General features: G+C 46.3%; 1 protein-coding gene across 1 annotated transcript; it reads right to left on the bottom strand.

The window, feature by feature from the left end:
• Positions 1 to 4,484: 4,484 nt before the first annotated feature.
• Positions 4,485 to 6,146, bottom strand: LOC125548036 (acyl transferase 7). The gene has a single exon (XM_048711736.2). It carries the CDS (start codon positions 6,016 to 6,018, stop codon positions 4,705 to 4,707), a length of 1,314 nt encoding a protein of 437 aa, XP_048567693.1. The 5' UTR covers positions 6,019 to 6,146; the 3' UTR covers positions 4,485 to 4,704.
• Positions 6,147 to 21,860: the final 15,714 nt, after the last annotated feature.

Here is a 21,860-nt window from a genome sequence, read left to right as displayed (position 1 = left end):
CACGTCTTAACCGACCGTCGGCTTCTCCCTCTTCGGTCAAGGACCGAAAAGTGTTATGTACTCCATCTGTCGAGAATATCGACGGTGTTTCCAATAACCAGGCAATCAGGCCATAAGGCTCTAACAGACAAAGCGCGCTCAGAGAACTTATGCTATATTACTGCGAAGTGTAAGAAGCATCTTCGAAGAAAATAGTACCCCCACTGATACCTTTCTTCGGTGCTCATTGTTATTATGAGACTTGTGCAATAGATTTTTTGTACTCATGAGTTCCGTTGTGTGCCGACCATCATTAAAAACTATAAGAGCGCTAACTTTCGGCTTCACCCAGTCTAAGGTCCGGCTCGGATGACCCGATCGTGACAATCGCAGAGGTGCTCCCTTTACTCCCTAGCTGAACAATCGGGAACGTAGGGGTAAACGCAGGAGCGAGGCAACCCAGCTTGCAAATCGCTTAAGTCAATATGGTGCATATTGTGGCGTAATACACGAATAAGGAACGAAGTCGTACAAGTATAATCATATGCAAGAGGAAAAACTTCATGAAGGAAGCCCCCAAATGAATTGGGTATTTGAATTTATGCGTCACAAACAAAGTTTAGACAAGGAAATTTTTTTACAAGCAACTTTTTTCCAAAAAAGTATAATGCTTGGTCGAACCGAATAAGCTGGTTAATGTGTCCGGTATTGATGACGCGGTCCGAGCTTGATGCGGGACAAGGTTCCATCCCGCAAGCCGGTCCCAAGGTGGCGGAGCGGAGAGCCCGACACGCCGAAGTGGTGACATAGCACGGTCAATGCAGACCGATAGAGTGACGCCGAAGTCCCCGGATCATTTTCTTGTGCACAAAAAATAGTGCAAACCAGAGATAATAGTAATAATGATAATTAAAAAAATCGTTGCATAATAAATAATTTATGCAACATGAGTAATAAAAGAAATATGGCCTGGCGCCGAAGTCAATGTCGATGCAGGGCATCGGCGTGATGCGGTAAAGGCGTGGCAAAGTCTGAATTCACAGGTCGGTCCAAGCTCCGGATGCGGCGTTCGCCGGACTATGTACGAAAACTGACCGAACCACCATGTGACTGTCGTTAATGCAGCCACCATTTGATAGACCTGTGTACATATGATGGACAAACCAGAGTAATAATTCCTTGGGAAAAATGAACCCAAACAAGCAAAAAATACTGGGATTAATAGCATCTGGTTTATTTGTTGTAGCAATCCGAAGGAAGGTGATTCCCAAAATTGGGACTCGATCCGCACACCCATTGCCTGATGGGCGATAAAACGACGGCATGGCAATGCTGGCAAAGGTTGGCTCGCCGAGGCAAAGCCCTCGGTCCAGCTAACGTGACGGAGCTGGTCGGCTAGTGACGCCGAAATGTTCGGAGTAGGTTGATGAAGAGATGGCGAAGCCCTCGGTCCAGCCGAGATGTCGAAGCCTTGATGTCAGCCGATGAGTCGAAGTAGGTCGGCGTGATGGACACTAGCTTGAAGAAGCAATAGTGCGGCCCTACCGATGTAGGTCATGACGTGATCGATGCCGGCTTGATGAAGCGGCCATGCGGCGATGCCGGTATGCCCGCTCCGTGTAATCCGTGGGGCGGCGATGTTGGTGATGATTTATCCTTCGCAATGCCGGACTCTGGTTTGGCTTGCCGAGATGATGATTCAAAGAAGTTGAGCTCGGCTCAACAATGTGACAACGTGTCTAGCGCAGGTCGGCAGCCGTGGAGAAATATTGCCGGACTGGTTTGACACCAGCATGATGTTGAAGATCATGTTCAAAAGATCTTAAAGTTAGTGGGATGTGTTCGGGAACAAAACACAATACCCCATACAAAAATTCCTTCAAAAGGGATGTCCGAAATCTCGTTCATAAAAAAGACGAACTCGGGTCGGATTCGTTTTCGTGTAGAAAACAGATCCGAAAAGTGATGCACTAATCGGAAGGTTCCCGGAGTTTGGACGGTCGGATCGAGCTGAAATTTTGAGAGGTGGTAGATATAGGAATTCCGCAGCCGATCAATGGTTGGATCTTCCAAAGGACGTCTGAGCTAGAAGCTGGACACCACGCCCTAAACTCATCCAGATTCCCGTCCAGATTTGACAGGGCTCCGGTATATCATGGATTTCTAGAGATTCCTCCATCGGAACTCGACGAAATTTTTTAGGGTTGTGGTAGACTCAATTCCACACAATTCCACCAAAGCGATCGTTAAAAAGACACTTGAGGAGGCGGTGGCGGCGGACACAAGTTTGCTGTTCAGAAAAATAGCACGGTCGCCCGAGGGCAATGTTGACGTTGAGCCCCCGGGCTCCCTGGATGATTCCTCCATGATCTTGATAGAGATCGGAGTTGATGTTTATAAAGGCCCTCATCCGAACATGACGATCGAAGGTAGGGCGCAGTGCTTGGTCAAACCAAGGTGACCAGTCGAGCTGGTGATGAAGATGGCAAAGTCACAGTTGATCTGCACGCGAGCCATCAACCTTTTGCCGAACACACAATAGAACTCTCAATAAAAGTATCAATGTCGGTGTCAAAACCGGCGGATCTCGGGTAGGGGGTCCCGAACTGTGCGTCTAAGGCGGATGGTAACAGGAGGCAGGGGACACCATGTTTTACCCAGGTTCGGGTCCTCTTGATGGAGGTAAAACCCTACGTCCTGCTTGATTAATATTGATGATATGGGTTGTACAAGAGTAGATCTACCACGAGATCAGAGAGGCTAAACCCTAGAAGGTAGCCTATGATATGATTGTATGTTGTATATGATCTATCGACTAGTCTGGCCTCAGTTTATATAATGCACCAGAGGCCTAGGATAACAAGAGTCCTAGCTGAATATGCCGGTGGGGAGAAGTCCTTGTCTCGATCGCCAAGTCTTGTGGAATCTTCCTTGTATGCGGCAGCTGTCCGAACTGGCCCATGAGTATACGGTCATGGGGGTCCTCGGCCCAATCTAACAGATCGGGAGATGACATGGTAAGTACCCCCTAGTCCAGGACACCGTCAACCGCCTTCCCCAACAAACCAGCCATCACACAATCCTGATTAGTCGTTGTTACGTGCTCATGGCGCAGCTGCTTGGCCACCTCCGCCTAGCAGCGCGATGGTTGGTTGTAGAGTCCACCTTGCGCCACCCGTTGTTGCCTTTGGGATGGGCAAAGCACTTGGACTCCTCCAGCCCCACTCTGAGGAGCTAGTCGCTGATTCGACGATGGTAGCTGGCAGAGATCTCCACGGTGGTCCTGGACCAATCAATGGCCCGGACCTCCGCGAGTGAGGGCTTCGTTGGGACACAGAGCGGCGTGACTTTTGACGCCATGAATGATGCACGGCGATGCACGTTGGGCCACCTTAGAGGCCACGTGGGAGGCTATTGTCACTGTGGAGGAGTCGCCAACGCCACATCGAGGTAGTAGGCTAGGCGGCTGCGCACCTTGGAGATCACCAGGGAGGGAAATTCCTCCTTCTGCACGGCGATGGGGCAAGACTGGCTCCCGGACTAGCAATGGGCGGGGAGGGCGGCTCCTCCTTGAAGGCAATCGGGCGCCACTTGCTCCCGAATTGCCGAAGGGGCGAGAACGACAACGCAACCTCCTTGTTGTGGCAGAGACGATGGCGTGGTGGGGAAGGTGGCTCCTCTTCCACACGGGGGGGGGGGGGGGGAGGGGGGTAGCAGTGATGTCGGTGTTGGACCGAGGTTGTAGTGTGACCACTCCAACATAAGCTCCATCGTCTGCCACACAAATTGCTTGTTCGTCGCGGCAGCCTCCGTGAGGATGGGCGGTTGATCCTGCTCCTAGTAGTCCGAGGATATAGGTTCGACTTCACCTATGAGGGAGCAATCGATGTAGATGGTCCTGGACAACGCGGTCGACAGTGCCATGAGATGAAGCCCCCCCCCCCCCACGGTGCGAAGCCCGTGGAGGTCATGGGAACCACTTCGAGACGCTGCCTTGCCCCTCGAAGTGGATTTTAGGACAGGAGAAGAGAACAGAGGCGATGGTGTAGGGTTTGCGTCCGCAGCTAGCCGACTTAAATAGTTGGGGTCCGAGGGAGGCAGGTCGGCTCTGTATCAATGCGCGTAGGGAAACATCATATCGTCTCGTTAGGATCGACCACGTTTGCTTTGACCAGCGTGAATTTAGCGCGGAGACCAGAGCAAGTGTTTTGTATGTGAGCCACGTTTTTGGAGGCATACAGGGCGCGGGTCTGAACGCCTACAAACCTCTCCTACATTTGGTTCCGGTTCGTTGATTACGTTCATCCGGACAAACTGATGTCTCGGCATTGTATATATGGCAAAAATGACCGAACTGTCCGATCCAGGCATCCAGGGGACATTTGGTGAACCGCCTTATACTCATGTTTAGAGGGGATGCTGATTTTTGCCTTAAGTACCAATGCTTATTTGTAGAGAATAAATGCTTAATTAGACACCTTGATTTGAAGATAAGCACATGATACTTAAGAAAAATTGGTTCATTTTATTGAGCACCTTGCGTTGTACAAGTCCTGATCAACTCCTCAAAGTCAGGATCAAAGCTCATTTTCAGTGAGACTACACACCATGAATCAATCCATCCCATCAACCAATCCAATGCAAGCATATAGTATATATATATATATATATATATATATATATAATGACGAGTAATGCCACTTCTTCCGCTCCCGTCAGCTCCGGTCAGTTCATGTCGAGCATTCCCTGATGGAAGGCGGCGACACGGTCGGGCGTCACACACTGGGTGATGAGCCGTGCCCCTGGCTTGTGCGCCCACGGCTTCACCAGGATGCACGTCGCAATGTAGTCCAGGTTCGTCAGGGGCACGACGTGTGCCGGCGGGCCCCAGCCGTAGTCCACCTCGGCGAACCCGAGCCGCGTCCAGTCCGACACAAGCAGCGTCCGGTAGTCCGACGTGATCTGGTAAGGGTCCTCGCCGCCGTCCGTCCCGGCCTCCCCGGTCGCCCACCGCGCGAACTCCGACGGCATCCGCCTCTTCCCGTCCTTGATGATCTTCACCACGTCCGGGATGGAGGAGCCGGACACCTTGCCCGCGGGCGCCGAGACGCGCATGATGTAGTAGCAGTTGCCGTAGAACCCGGCGCCGGCGCGCGGAAGCGAGGCGTGCAGGAGCGGCCGGGCGTTCATGGCGAAGCAGAGGTGGACGGTGGAGTCCGGCTCGAAACCCGCGGCGCGGGTTCGGCTCTGCCAGGCCTTGGCTACCAGCACCTCAAACGCCGAGCACCAGGAGCCGGCGTGCTCCGTGTTGTACTGGGACTTGAAGTGTCCAATGTAGTCCGCCGAGATGTCCATGGCGAGGTACTCGAGACTCTTGGCGCCCGCGGGGCTCGGCAGGCTGCCGACGACGGCGCCGGCCGGGTCCGGGATGGCCTCACGGCCCCACTGCGGCTCCACCGCCAGGCTTTCTACTGTGCTGCTGCGGGCGAGCTCGCCAACGGCAGCCATGAACTGCGCGGCGCCGGGGCCGTCGGAGACGGCGTGGCTGAAGCGGAAGCCGACGACGAAGCCGCCGCACGCGAAGGTGGTGACCTGGACGAGCAAGACGAGCCTGCGCTCGTCCTCCTCTTCGGCGGGCGTGGGCGGGAGCAACTCGTCCTTGGCGATCATCATGGGGTGCTCCAGGTACTCCACGTCCTCGAGCGCGCAGGAGCCCGCGGCCTCCGTGAACCAGACGCCGCTGCCGTCGCCGCCGCAGTCGACCTGCAGCAGCCCACCTTCCTCCGTGAACCCCAGGCGTCCCGCGAGCGGGTAGTACTGCACCAGGGCCTGCGCCATAGCCCGCTCGATGGTCCTTGCCGGGCCAGCGTCGTTGCCGCCGTCAGGAGCCGGCTTGAAGACGTGCAGCGACTCGATGAGCGCCATCTGGGTGGGGTACCGATCAAGCCAGGACAGGCGGAGCGGGCCGACCGGCGTGGGCTCGGCCGGGGCCACCAGGCGCTGCGCCAGCCGCTCGACGGACTTGTTCACGGCCGCCATTGCAACGAAGCCGCAAGAATTGAATGGAGCTGGCGGGAGAGAGAAGTGATCGGCGGGCAGTTAGCTGACTGCTACTGCTCCTTGCTTGGATTTGGTGTGTGGGCGGGTTGCTTGACTTGCCATTGAAGGGGAGGGTGGTATTTATAGGGGTGGTGGAGTTAACGTCCGGCGATGTGGCTCTTGGTAGTGACGAGGATGAGAGTCGGATGGCTACTGCAGTTGCTCTGCTCGGAGAACGGGGGCGAGGTCGGTCCTACGTCGAGCCGTCGGGTTCAAAAGATGGTGGAGCGTCGCTTTTCCTAGCTCTATCCAGTTGCTTGCAACCATGCCCAGCAGCTCACGTTCTTAATTGCGTGCCCTAGTACTACTTCGTCCTCCTAACAACTCCAAGATTGTCGAGGAAAAGGCGGGAGAGAGACATTTGAAGGGATCATATACGTCCATCCGCTTATTTCCATTGCAGATCGTCTTGACTTTGAGTGGCGACTTGTCACACATTTCCGAGGGGAAGGCGCGTGTTCCCTCTGGTTACAGAGGAACAGATGCACGAAAGCTACCGGGTCCGCGTGGACCGCGTGCAAGTTAGGCGAGTAAATCCACTCGATTTGGACAAGAGATCGGCCGGTGTTGTTGGTGGCAAAAACACTAGTGCTGATGGAAATAAAGGGCGTTTTTAATTAATCGACTCATTTTTCAACCAAAATAATATATTACTATCGCAAAGATACTAATAACACCCGGCTTCCTCACCAGCAAAATGAGACATTGAGGATGCACACAACCTTCTAAAAAAAGAAGAAGAAGAAGAAAAATAAATAAATAAAAAGTCCTGCCACAGTGGTTAACACTCACAACAACAGCAAACCACCACCAAAGATAGCACCCGGACTACACTTCTTCCGCTCCAGTCAGCTCCGGTCAGTTCATGTCGAGCATTCCCTGGTGGAAGGCGGCGACGCGGTCAGGCATCACACACTGGGTGATGAGCCGCGTCCCTGTCTTGTGCGCCCACGGCTTCACCAGGATGCACGTCGCGATGTAGTCCAGGTTCGTCAGGGGTACGACGTGTATGGTGCCCGAAAATTGAACATGGAACTAGAAATGGTGTTTGATCAACAAACAAAAATTTGAAGGGAAAAATATGAAAATAAAATTGATTTTCCGTTCAAATTCAACACTTTCCCTTTGAAACTTCGATACTTCACCGGGGACTCTTTAGTATCGAAGCGAAGTGCATCACACCTTTTCTGTAACTATCTCAAAGTTTTATAACACCCTTTATTTATCGTACCATGACACCGTGGCCAAGTTTCATTTTCCGATGTCATTCACCGTATTTAAAATTAAAAGTCATTTACCTCAATTTAATACCTAGAAATTCATTTAATGTCCTAAAAATAGCAAGTCAACCCCATAAAGGGCCAAAGTTTTTCATGACTCTTCTAATGGTGTAACTTTGACCTCCGAAAAATTTCCACCATAATCTTCTTCCCCGACACACAACAACCCTCCAGTGCCGACTGCATCAATGCCTTCGTCACGCACCGCCTGACGAAGACCATCGCTCGAGCACCCATTTCCTAAGTTGTCACACAGCAACCCACCAGCGCCTTCGCAGTAGGCCGCCCTCGATCTGGACCTCCTTGGTGCCACTAATGCAGCGCCTTAGCAGCAATGAGAGGGGTAGGCGACGAGAGGCGTTTAGGGTTCCACACGGTCGGTCGCCTTGGTGCCTCTCTTGGGAACAACTATCTGGCCAAATGCTGCCATTGACAACTTAAAGTTAGTTTCAACCAGAATAATCATTCAAATATACTCCCTCCGTCCCAAAATTCTTGTCTTAGATTTGTCTAAATACGAATGTATCAAGTCACGTTTTAGTATTAGATACATCCATATCTAGACAAATCTAAGACAAGATTTTAGGATGAAAGGAGTATAAAATAACATCTTTAATTTTCAAGCATTGTCTAGATCATATTCTTTTACGAGAATTATGTCGGCCTACCATGTCATGTCAAATATCAAATAGAATGGAAGATGAAGGTCACCCAAATATTAGTTAAACATGGAAAAGGATACGTGCGGGACACTAAGACTCTCACAAGCTAAAGTAGCATATTCGTAATGAGGCATTCACCACAAACCATCACCCCCTATGGAAGTGTCCAGAAGGTTCTTGGTAAGTTACCTCGATTCATTCATCGGCATAACAGTTGAGTTATCTCCTGATCCTAGTAAAGGTAAAGCTTTTTAGTGTACGACTTAGCTGCTGTCCGCCCACATGTGATAATAGTGGAAGGAGCGCCAACAAAGTGGTGCCCACCTAGTGCTGGTTGGGTTAAACTAGTTGAACATTCGATGGCTCTTATGCTGAGGATGGCAAAGCAGGAGCTGATATGGTGCTACATGACAATAAAGGGAGCATTATTTTCTCATCTTGCAGAGAACTTTTTTCTTATCGGGAAGCGTTGGAAGCCAAATTGTGTACATGCATGAAAGGTATATCTTTTTCTATCAAAGAAGTGACCTACAATCATTGTTGACATAAATTCTATCATTGCAGCCAAATTGATCCATGAGAGGGAATTGGACAGATCGATTTATTCTTTTATAGTTAAGAAGATCAAGCACCTTATGTCTCTTCGTGATTCTTGTAGCACGCATGTTAACCATACTAAATAAAGTTAGAGCAACTCCAATGAAACGATCCATTTCATCCGTCGCCGTCCGCTTGGATCGGCGCGGATAGAAAAGTCGGCCCAACGCGCCGACCCAAACGGACGCGTGTCCGCTTTCGTCCGCCTGCCGATCAATTCCCGGCCTATTTTTGAGCCGGATTTGCATCAGCGCGGACACAAGACGGATGCACGCGTGCTCGCCCTCTTTCCTCCCCGGACCCGCTGGTCGGTGCTACATTGGCCTCTTCACATCAAACAGCACACCCTCGCCCGCCTGCTTCATCGCCGACACTGCCGGCCATTTTTTCCGATAAAAAATGATACATAGATAGTTCTAGCGTACATAGATAAAAGAAAAGATCAACTACTCTTCGCTTTTCGACTCCGACTTGGTAATGTCCTCCTCCGACGTCTGAATGTAGGCATCAGCATGCTGCTCGTCTTCGAAGTCCAAACCCGACGTTTCTCGTAGCTTCAGTTTCAATTGAGCGGCCTGCTTCCGCGCACGCTTGTCCTCCCGATAGGCGGCTCGCTCCGTCCTCCTCGCGCCCTCTCCGTCCTCCTTTGCTTGTAGAACTGACGCTCATCGACGATGTCCTGCGGGAAGCGTTCGCGCCACACCATCATGGCTTCCACGTCCATCTGGGCGATGGCGAGGCGACGCTGCCGCCTCCGGTGGACACGACGATCCTTGTCGGTGAAAAGCCGCGGGAGAGGTGCAAGATCCTGCGCCTGCTGGCTCGACACGTCGAGAAAATTCATATCCCGACGAGGTCTCAGGAGGCGCCATGCCGCCGCGTTGTGCGTGCGGGTCGGCCCATTGGGCGCACTGCCGACCCAAATTTAAAAGAGGACGGACGGTGGGCGGGCGGCCGACCCAAACGGAAAAAAAGCAGACAAAAACGCCGTCCGTTTGGATCGGCCCGTTGGAGTTGCTCTTAGCGATAGCTTAGCAAAGTTTGCTACAATTGAAGGTAGAACCATGGCTTGGGTTGGTTCTAGTCCGGATGGTACTCGAGACCTGAGCAATACAATTTTCACCCGCAAAAAGAGAAAAGAAAGCTAAAGTAGCATTATTGTGGTTGAAATGCATGCACTGCTGGAGTGGCTTAGTTTGGTGTGCTTCCGAGTGGTAAGCTCGCAGCCAGATGTAAACAAGCTACGAGAGACTTCTCCATAAAAAAGATGACCCATACAAACATATGTCCAAGCAACTTGTTCAATGGATACTTACAAGATCGCAACAGGCGCGACATTATGCATGCTCAATATATATATTTCCATCAACACATGAAGCATATGCGTAAATGGCGAAGTGGCAAATGCAATCACCCATATATATACTTTCCCTTTGATTAATGTAATGGTGATCATCCATTTGGCTAGCGCACACACGTAAACATCTACTAGCACAAATCTGCAGCTTTACCCCTCTTAATTTAGTTCTGTGGGAAAGTGATTGCATGTGTATATAGTGTTTGGTCGTAGTAGCATCCTATACGCGCGGCTGCTTCTTTAACGCTTTCGATTCAAATGCCTTTTCATACAGAGTGCAACGATGTGAGAACTCGAGGAAAATGTGGCCTGTTATATATGCTCGCAATAACAGTTTTGTTCCGTTTTGGTTGGCGACTTGGCGACACACTCTCTCACGTGTGTTCCGTTTTGGTGTTAAACTTGCACACACGCAGCTTGTCCATCAACATCACCATTACCATCCATCGCCGTTACTTTTTTGGATGAAAGCCCCATCATAATATCGATTAGCTAATTAGGCCACATGCATCGACTGATGCAGTAGCCGGAGGTAATCCTCCTTTTCAAAAGAAAATTTTGATTAGCTAATTAAGCAGTTTGTTAATTTGACACCAGCTTAGCTGCACCACTCGACTTCTCCACGCCTAGAGGATAGTTAGTTAAACAGAACGTGCGCCATGTCACTGAAGAAGATTGCAAGCTGCCATCTTCTGCCTGTCAGTCACAGCTGCTTGACTGACACAAGAATTCTTTGCCTCTTTGGCCTATTTTTGCCCCACTTGAATAGTATGCTGTTGAACAATCGAATAGTCTTCTTTCTATGGGAACCAGGAATGAGAACCGAGAAAATGATGAACGTGATTGAATGCGGATTTCAGCACACTGGCACCGTCTCAACTGAACAAGAACACAGAAGAAGAGATTTTTTTGGTAAGATGTCACAAGTATTGAGGAGCCGATGTGGTTGCTTATTTTCAGTTACACTACAGGCCAACAGTTAGTTTGGCTTATGTTATCTTTTGATCCGTTTCTCAGGGCGGATCAGATGGTACCCGTTCATTGATTCTCCGGATAGTCAATTCAGAACTCACCACACTGCACAGTGTCAAACAAATGAAAAGGATTAACCAACCATAACCCACAGTGTCAGACAAAAGGATGAACCAACCAGTGGCTGCGCGACCATCATCACCATTAAACTATGCCCGCTACAGCATAGTTTATATATGGTGGAGTAGATCATTTCATTTGTCTAGATCATCGCGCGAGCAGTGCTACCGTAGCGGTAATGGACGAGTGAGCTTAATCAAATGGAATTTTATAATCAGCTCACCCATGTGGTTAGTTTATGATCTGGTCTTCTTTTAAGCGGCTCATGTTATTAGTTGCCAGTTGGTAACAAATGGGGATTTTATGTGCTTGGCCTTCCGATTTTTCTAAGTGGGGGCCTGAGGAGCGTGCAGTGCAGATCGAGGTCTTCGGTGGAGTTAATTGCAAGGCAGTACCACACTTCGGCACGTCGTAACGAATTAGTATCATTAGTTTTTTTTTGCATGCATTACCAACTCTAACGAATTAGTATCATTAGTTTTTTTTTTGCATGCATTACCAACTCTAATGTTGCAAAACGGTCTGACAGCTGTATAAGCACATACTAACCACGTATCTGACTGAGTGGCCCCACCTGTCAGGTGACATATGTTTTTTGCAGAAAAGCCCCTTGCACTATTATTAATCACGCACATGCCCTTTGCGGAAAACTAAAAAGTAATGCCGCGCGGGCGGGTTTCGAACGGCACGTCGTAACGAATTAGTATCATTAGTTTTTTTTTTGCATGCATTACCAACTCTAACGAATTAGTATCATTAGTTTTTTTTTTGCATGCATTACCAACTCTAATGTTGCAAAACGGTCTGACAGCTGTATAAGCACATACTAACCACGTATCTGACTGAGTGGCCCCACCTGTCAGGTGACATATGTTTTTTGCAGAAAAGCCCCTTGCACTATTATTAATCACGCACATGCCCTTTGCGGAAAACTAAAAAGTAATGCCGCGCGGGCGGGTTTCGAACGGCACGTCGTAACGAATTAGTATCATTAGTTTTTTTTTTGCATGCATTACCAACTCTAACGAATTAGTATCATTAGTTTTTTTTTTGCATGCATTACCAACTCTAATGTTGCAAAACGGTCTGACAGCTGTATAAGCACATACTAACCACGTATCTGACTGAGTGGCCCCACCTGTCAGGTGACATATGTTTTTTGCAGAAAAGCCCCTTGCACTATTATTAATCACGCACATGCCCTTTGCGGAAAACTAAAAAGTAATGCCGCGCGGGCGGGTTTCGAACGGCGACCGGCCGCGTTACGGACGCACCTCCCAGCCACTACACTAGTCTCATTCAGTTGTGAAAAAAGGATACTAAAGACTTATATTCTTTCGTCTTTAAACAAATAAAATGGAACCAAAAATGATGCGGCCGCCATGATTCGAACCTGAGCTCGAGCCGGACCGAGAGCGCACTCTATCCACTACAACACAGAGATACTCACATCTAGGCAGGGCATGCATGTTTTATAATGTATGCATTAAACGGGCTGCAGAACCATTTGCATAGCCAGGTTTTTTTAGACGAATGCAAATACTAATTAATTAAATAGGTGCACGCGTCTACAGCCACCGGCTCGAAATTGTTGTACATTTTAGATAAAATACCTTCACAATATTACATTACTAAACGCGTGGCAGGGCCCTTTTGCAAAAAAATTAAAATCTGAAGATCTGAAAAAGTATAAAAGAAATCTGAAACAGAAAACACATAAATAATTTGAATTTATATATTTTATAAAAAGGTCATCCTATATTTAGAAAATCCTCAATGTATATACCAAAATTGTTCATCATACACTAAACAATATATTTCATTGTGTATTTATACAACAATGCTCAGTGTGTATTTACCAAAAAATGTTGCACACTAAACCTATATAAAAAGAAATTGGAAAAAATGAAAACCAGAAGAATAATGAAGATCTGAAAAAGGATAAAAGAAATCCAAAACAGAAATATAGAATTTATATATTTTAGAAAGTTCATCATATATTTAAAAAATGTTCAATGTATTTAATAAAATTGTTCATCATATATTATACAATAATGTTAATTGTGATCCTAAAAAATGTACATTGTGTATTTATACAATAATGTTCAGTGTATATTTGCAAAAAATATTGCATATTAAACCTGTAATATATACAAAAGAAACGTAAAAAAATGAAAACCCGAGTAATAACGAAGATCTGTAAAAAGATAAAAGAAATAAAAAAAACTTACAAAATAAAGGGAAAGGTCAGGATGTGTCCGAACTAGATATGCCTCGAGCTTTTTTTTATTGAGGGAAAGATATGCCTCGAGCATGTGCGTGGCTTGTTGCTTAGGGTGCGCGCGCGGTAAGAATTTCGGGCAGGATCGCATCCTGATGCAGCATCATTTTTTCGTTTTATTTTATTTGTTCAAATGTATAACAATATAAGTACAGTATTGTACTTTGAACAAGCCACCGAGGGTGGTGTAGTGGTCGGTCGTGCGCGTGTGACTATCAGACCGTTTTGCAACACTTAGGCTTAGAGTTGGTACTGCATGGCAAAAAAATGACTAATGATACTGATTCGTTACGACGTGCCGAAGTGTCGTAGTTCCCTGCAATTAACTCCCTCCGGTGTCACAGCCTGGAGCCTGTGCTGAAGAATTTGTTTCGATAAGCAAGTGTGTAGTTTAATACTGTTCCATTTGGAAGACAGTAAGAAGAGAGGTCAGTGTAGAAAAACTATCCGTTCATGAGGAAGAGAGTCAATTAGGTTCGAATCAGCATCCAATAGTGATCGAGTCAACTACTTCTGAGGAGAGGTTCTGACGATCTGAGCTGAACGCTATTAAGCTACGGGCAAAGATGCAGATCACGCTACTAGAAGCGAGATGCATGTTACTAGCAAGCTATATGCAAGTTGCAACGAGATGCATGCTACTAGCAAGTAAACAACACACATGGCTAGAAGATAATCCAGGTCTGGTAAACTGTAGGGCAATGTATATGCAAAAATGCAATCGGCAGGCCATGAACTGCGGCGGATGACACGTTCCTTTCAGATGCCATCTTTGTCTACCAGTAACCAGTGAGTGACAGGAGAACTTTTAGATGTAACCCTTTCTTATTACTCCATGAAAATTCAAGTTTAGTTGGTGGCTTTCCACCAAACACTTAAAGCCTCATATACAATGGAAGGTACTTAGAGCAACTCCAATGCGGATCACAAAATAGACCTCACCAAATGTCGGTGGACACGACGGAGGCCAATCAAATCCTAGGCACCAAATGTCTGTTTCATTTCAAATGGGTTTTTAAAAACAAGGGACGAAATTCATGCTAACGGATGATATATGTTAATTTTTGATATTAGTACAATCAAAAGGGCTGATATTTAACAAAGTTTTCACTAACAACAAAATTTAAACTGAAAATTATACTCTCTCCATTCTTAAATATAAGTCTTTTTAGAGATTTCAATATGAACTACATACGGATGTATAAAAAGACTTAAAGATTTTAATATGAACTACATACAGATGTATAAAAAGACTTATATTTAGGAACAAAGGGAGTAAAAAACTACGCAAGGTATTGGGGGGGGGGGGGGGGGGGTTGAATAGGCATGGCTCCCGAGGCCGTCGGCAACTCCATCATCGTACATGCCGCCGCTACCGCCTGAGTTGTCATCGTCCTTCTAGTGGTGGAAGGTCCGCCAGCCATTACATAACCGTGATTAGTCGTTGTTGCGTGCTCATGGCGCAACCGCTTGGCCACCTCTGGCTGGAGGGGACGGTTAGTTACATAGTTCACCTCGCGCCACCCGTTGTTGTCTTTGGGCTGGCACAACACTTGGACTCTCCAGCCCCTCTTTGAGGAGCTGGCCGCTGATTCGACTGCGATAGCTGGTGGAGATCTCCATGGTGGTCCCAGACCGATGAATGGTCTAGACCTTCAAGAGTGATGGGTTCCCAAGGACCAGAGGTTGTGGTAAAAGTTTGAGCAAATTTTGTAGGAGGCTGACCGGAGGCGGCTTGTAAATTGCAACATCTCCGACGTAGTATCTAGCTATCGAGAGAGAACATGTCCGGTTTTGTGAAGGAAGTGTGCTGCATGTTGCTCTGTTGGCTATTTCAACCCTCCATCACACTTGTATACATATATTAAGACACAATGCAAGTTTTAGTGGCATTACTACCCCTGAAGGCCCCCGACCGGCCTAACCTTTACCCGTTGACCCTAAGATCCAGGCCTTTGACTTTCACCGGACGGCCTTTGCCCGACGGACTTTTCCACCTGGTTGTGATAGGCCAGCCCATAGAAACATTTCAGACCAAGGTTGGGGCCCAAACCACCACAAGATTCCCTCCGGTTTGACTCGACGTGGTCATTTCCACCCTCCCAGTGCTAGCAGCAGCACCGTCCATGAAGGGGGTTACACTCTGGAGCCGCGTGCTCAGTGTTTACACCTTCCATCATAATCCTAGAAAGAATCTGATGGATGTAGATATAAATTTTGTCTCTTTGGCCAAGGAATGAAAAATAAACAAATAAGTCAAAATAAAAGGGTATTTTCTGTAAATCTGAAGCAAACATGATTTTGCTTTGTTCAAATTTGAAACATAGTATAGCAACATAATCCTTTCAAGATTTTGATAAAAACCATATTAAATTTGTCAAAATCGATCCACATGTCAATTACTTATGATTTTAACAAAGTATAAGGACCTATATGCAAAAGTACATGAGGTCACATTTCTAACATACTCAAAAACAAAACAAACTGGATATTCATAATCTATGGAAAATTCTACCCCAAATCGATGTATAATTTGTGTATGTTTAATTTTAGATAAGTTAAATTTAAATTAATCAAATTTTAACTTTCAAAAATAAAAATAATTTAAAATAAAAAACAGATGATATCTATGCCTACGACACAGCCGTAGGCATAGTTCTCGGCCAGGAGCTACCAGGAGGCGCCACGTGGCGGGGCTATGCCTACGGCCTTGCCGTAGGCATAGATGGAAAACTATGCCTACAGCTTTGCCGTCGGCATAGCTATACCACGTGGCAGCTCCTAGTAAAAAAACAGATGATATCTATGCCGACGGCCGCCGTCAGAGCCGTCGGCATAGATTTGACAGCGTCGGCCCGCCGTCTGTCCCCGGGCCACCAGAGCCACCTCTATGCCGACGGCCTAACTATGCCTACGGCTGCTGTAGGCATAGATCGATGTATGCCGACGGCCTTACTATGCCTACGGCTGCCGTAGGCATAGATTGAGCTATGCCGACGACTTATCTATGTCGACGATTTTCCCTAGGCTGTCGGCATAGCTCCATCTATGCCTACGGCAGCCGTAGGCATAGATAAGGCCGTAGGCATATAAGCTTATTCCGGTAGTGAGGGTTTTGTATGTGGGCCCATGTTTTCTGAGGCCTATGTGATGAAGGTCCGAATGCCCACAAACCTTCCCTACATTTGGTTCCGGTTTGTGGATTTCGTTGATCCGGACAAAATTGATGCCCGCGTGTTGTATGTCCAAAAATGTCCGAACTTTCCGATCAAGACATCTAGGGGACATTTGATGAACCACCTTATCCGCCTCTTGAGGAAAATGAATATCTTTGAAAATATTTTGAGTTCCGTAAGTGGCGCTTAGAGGGGATGCTGATTTTTGCCTAAGTACTGATGCTTATTTATAAAGAATAAATGCTTAATTAGACACCTCGATATGGAGATAAGCACACTAGTAGAAAAAGGCCCATTTGTCCCGGTTCATAAGGACCATCTGTCCCGGTTGGGGAACCCGAACTAAAGGGTCGTTACTAATGCCCTAGGCCTTTAGTCCCGGTTCTTATACGAACCGGGACAGATGGGCCTCCACGTGGCCGCTGTGGCGAGCCCAGGCAGGTGGGCCTTTAGTCCTGGTTGGTGGCACCAACCGGGACCAATAAGCTTCCACGCGTCGGTATTTCAGCGGCTGTTTTTTTTTGAAAGGAGGTAGTTTTGGGGTTTTGGGGGTTAATTTAGGTTCGTATAGGTAGCTAATAGATAGATGTGTCCTCTCTTATCTCCATGCTACTGCTACTGCTATGCCTAAACATGACTTAGATTGAAGTGAGGCAACATGTGGTGCATGTCGAAAGTAATTCTAATCCTAACTTGATCAAGTTTGGATTGTACTACTTTCGACATGCACCACATGCATGTTGCCTTCACTTCAATCCAATCCATGTTCATTTCACCCACAGATATATAATAACTCTTCATGCTCGCATCATGCATCATCATAATAACAAGTCCTACTAATCATCATCATACAACTTCTACTCGTTATTAATAACAAGTCATACGATCATCATCCTCATAGTCATCGAACCAACCCTACTTAATTGTTCTTAGCACATGATCATCAGTATTAGGTAGGACCTAAATACTCTCTTTAAGGTAAAATGGCATAAAACAAAATAGACGCTGACTCTCCATTATGGAGAATGGAGATCATCCTGTCTCCAATTCTTGCGCTTCGATTCCTTTTGCTTCCAAGAACCTCCTTACGACTGTCCATACATTTTTCCATCCTTTGATTTGCATGTCTCCACTTCTTTTAGAAATCTGGTATGGAGAGTTGAGATTCGTAGGATGACCTGACTGTATGTTCAAAACATTAAGGCTACCTTTCTGATACATCAAATGAGGCACACAATTCTCTGGGATTATCTATTGAAAAACATAGTAATAACTTCATAGTTAGCAATGATGTACTAGTTTTAGAAGTATGAAAAAGATGCACAAATGACTTAATAGTAAAAAATCTTACCAGGGTATCTCCATGGTAGTTACCGTAGTTGAACACATGCACTAGTGGCACGTATTGACCATAATGTTGAGGAGTTTGATTGCAGATATTGTAATTCTCAATGTCAGTACAAAATCCGACCAGATGATTTTTCTCCTTGTAAGTTAATTTGGAGCCATCGGTGTAGTGGGTTTTGTCTACCATCTCCTGCACATTCTTTGAACAATGAAAATAAGCTGTCAATGGAAATAAGTTGTCAACTATTTTGAAATAAACAATATAAATTAGCTAATAACTATGTTTGAGAAACTAAACTCACATAGCGATAGAATTGGAGGCGTATCAACAAGGACCCAAATGTCCATATTGTCTTGCTCGATTTCAGGATCACCAAGATCCATGGTGACAAGCATACCCTCATCAAAACCATACATCTTGCAAAGTGCTTCCCAGTTTTTGTAACCAAAATGAGTTACGCTCTCAGAATTTTAAAGCTTTACTTCAAAATCCACATCATGATGAGTCCTTAGATGAATTTTCTTTGTTTCGAAACTTTCATCGTCTTCAAAACCCATCCTGTCCAAGACATAGCACCTTGCATGGCATGGGATAAGCTACTCGAATTGTAAAAGATGAAAATTACACGTTGAAATATTTGTAGTAATGCTTAATTACGAAAAAACACTTGTCATCGTTGCGTACCGTTTCAACATCGAAGGTCTCCTCGAGCTTAATGTTGAAGCGCCGATCATCGTCCAGGTGAGGCATGTCACACAGACCTCGATCGTCGTGGCACCAGATGCACTCCCCGGGAGACTTTCGTCGTCTGATGACGACATTTCCTACGTTCATAATTCAAAGATTAAACTTGTACAATTAAATATATGTACTACAAAAACTAAATTATATCATTATTATTCATCATGGGTTGACTATCGGTCTGTCGAGTCTTTTCTTGAAAACTCTCAGCTCATGTGGTGTATATATTCGACTCTCGGTGATGGTCGCTCCTCACTTTGTCCCCGAGTGCATTACACCAAAATGTCTAGCACACGGGAACGAAGGAGAAGCGACCCCCACGACAATAGTCGGGATTCTTCGTCCTCTCATATATATATATATATATATATATATATATATATATATATATGGTGGAACTCTCCCTCACTGATTCCTCTCTGACATTTGCGACCGTCGGTGATGGTCGTTACTCCTTCTTCCCCTAGTGCATAACAAAGGTCTAGCACCCGGAGAAGAAGGAGAAACAACCCCCACGACAACAGTTGGGATTCTTCGTCCTCTCATATATGGTGGAGACTTGACAGACTTAAAGTCAACCCGAAATATTGTTTAATTATCTTTCTAAAAAAAGGATCTGGCTTTTCTCACCTCAAGGTCGGAGGGGGTCGGTGACGGGGACGACGGCAGGGATGATGGAGGGGGGCTCCTAGATTTCTGCGAAAACAAAAACCCTATAAGCTATCAACTAAGCATATGCATACGCCTTGCATAGTGCTCTCCAATTTTAGCATTCAAAGTAGGAGTAGTTTTCCAATTTGAGCATTCAATAAGCAAAATCAAATCGCCAAATAAAGTAGTATTCAAATTAGGATGCATTCAATTATAAGCAAAACTACATCATCTCTTGCGTCCGTACATCGTCGAATATTATCACTAATACACCTCGAATACTATCATACATATAACATCGCTAGTACAGCTAGAACCATAGTGCCCGACGGGTATCGGCACGGGTGGTGGACACCCGAAGAGAAGGAACCATCACGGGATCGCTCCAGTGAGATCCATGAAGAACCTGCCAGGTATTGTCGAACCTGCCGTCCAACGCAACCATGTAGCGACAGACGTGCTCGTCCTCCTCGCTGACACGGTGACGTACCACCTCCGCGGTGTCCGGAAGCCTCGGCACCGTCACTGGCCCACGCAACCGCCACCAAACAAGGATCGGGTCAACGACGGGCTGGCTCCTCACCAACCTACGGCCCCCAGAAGGTAGCACATCCCAAAACCATCCCGACGGAGCCCAGTCCCAGACATGGCCCCTCCGATCAAGCCGGCCTCCTCCGCCAAGTCGACGACAAGGATGCTGGATAGGCATCATCGACGTTGATGCGGGAATAATTGCTTTAACTAAAAAATAAACTAGTTCTATTAATTGTCTTGCTAAAAATAAACTACCACTATAGTAAAATAAACTAGTTTTATTAAATCAAGTAGTTCAACTACTAAGCACTTACTATAAATAAAATAAAGTAGTACTTGCTAAAAATAAACTACTTCTATATATAGTAAAATAAAGTAGTTTTATTAAATCAACTAGTTCAACTACTAATTAATTAAGCACTTTCTAAGTAGTACTTACTAAAAGTTATTGGGTAGGGGGGTATATCGACAATGACATACCCGATAAAAAAATAAGAAGAGGAAGAAGAAGAAAAAAAAGAGGAGAAGAAGAAAGGAATAGAGAAGGAGATCGAAGAAAAAAAGGAAAAAAAGAGGAGACGAAGAAGGAATAGAGGAGAAGAAGAAGAAGTAGAACTCCTTATTAATTTCTCCTCTTCTTCCTCTCTTCTTCTTCTTCTTCTTCTTCTTCTCATTCTTCCTCTTCTTATTTTCCTTTTATCTCTCCTTTTTGTTCTAACTATTTCATATACATAAATGACTTTGATCATACACAATTTTCCTATACGTACACAATATGAACATATACATAAATTGACAAAGAAAATTCTATGAACAAAAATACAATAGAAAAAAAACATAAAAATTCTATGAACAAAATCTAAACTACACATCTAAATTAATACAACTAAATTACAACAACTAAATTAACTACACATCTAAACTACACATTCAAATTAATACAACTAAATTACCACATCTCTATATAGGGGGCACAGCGGCGGTGGCGGCCATTACAGGGAGGAGGAGGGGATCGGCGGGCAGCGCTCACAGGGTGCGTGGCGACGGCGACGAGGAGGCAGGGCCGGCGGCGTCGGGGCAGGGGTGGCGCGGGGCGGCGACGGCATGGGTCCGGGGCGGCACGGCGTCGAGGCGGCGCGTCGAAGGCAGGGGCGACGATGGCGACGGCGAGACAGGGGGGCAGCCTGGCGGCGTCGCGGCGGGGGAATGAGCAACTGAACGAGAAATTTACAAGTCCTGCTTGTATAGACTAGGCATTGGTCCCGATTCGTGGCACAAACCGGGACCAATGCCCCCTTTAGTCCCGGTTGGTGCCACCAGCCGGGACCAAAGGTCAGTTTTCGGCAGCCAAAAGGCGGGAAGCGGCTGCCTTTGGTCCCGGTTCGTGGCACCAACCGGTACCAAAGGGGGGCATTCGTACCGGTTGGTGCCACGAACCGGTTCCAATGCACCCCTTTAGTCCCGGTTGCTGGCACCAACCGAGACCAAAGGTCTCGTTCTTCCCGTGCCCAAATGTTTAGTCCCACCTCGCTAGTTGAGAGGGGCGCGCAGTGGTTTATAAGCCCCACTGCCGCACCCCTCTCGAGCTCCTCTTCATTGCAGGCTTTCGGGCCTAATTGTCACTGGTATGCCCGATGGGCCTACTGGGCCTTCTGCGGGCCTGAATCCTTGCCCATGGATGGGTTTCTAGTCGTATTCAGGCCGTGGAGGCCCAGTAGGTGGCATATTTTTTATTTTTTCCCAGTTTTTTTGTTTTCTTTTTTGCTTTATTTATTTTGTTTTGTTTCTACTTACAACAAAAAACTTATTTTATTTTATTTTGCTATTAAAGTTTCTAACAAAAAAAGTTCTTTATGAAAATTCCTTTTGCTTTTAATGATTTTGAACAGAAAATACTTTGATAATTTTAGTTGCATCAATTTTATATGTAATTTTAGTTTCAATAATACTAGAGATTGCTTATAATGTTTTGAACAGAAAATACTTTGATAATTTTAGTTTCATAAATTTTATTTATGTTATTAAAGTTTATTTTATTTTATTTTGTTTCTACTTATATATTT

The sequence above is a fragment of the Triticum urartu genome, chromosome 3A (assembly GCF_056163025.1).
Source record: "Triticum urartu cultivar PI428250 chromosome 3A, HENAU_Tu73, whole genome shotgun sequence".
NCBI classification, from domain to species: Eukaryota; Viridiplantae; Streptophyta; class Magnoliopsida; order Poales; family Poaceae; genus Triticum; species Triticum urartu.
This window is presented reverse-complemented; position numbering and strand designations above follow the sequence as displayed.

Excerpts from the sequence above, each read along its gene's own strand:
- LOC125548036 (XM_048711736.2), bottom strand. The coding sequence starts at position 6,018 with ATGGCGGCCGTGAACAAGTCCGTCGAGCGGCTGGCGCAGCGCCTGGTG.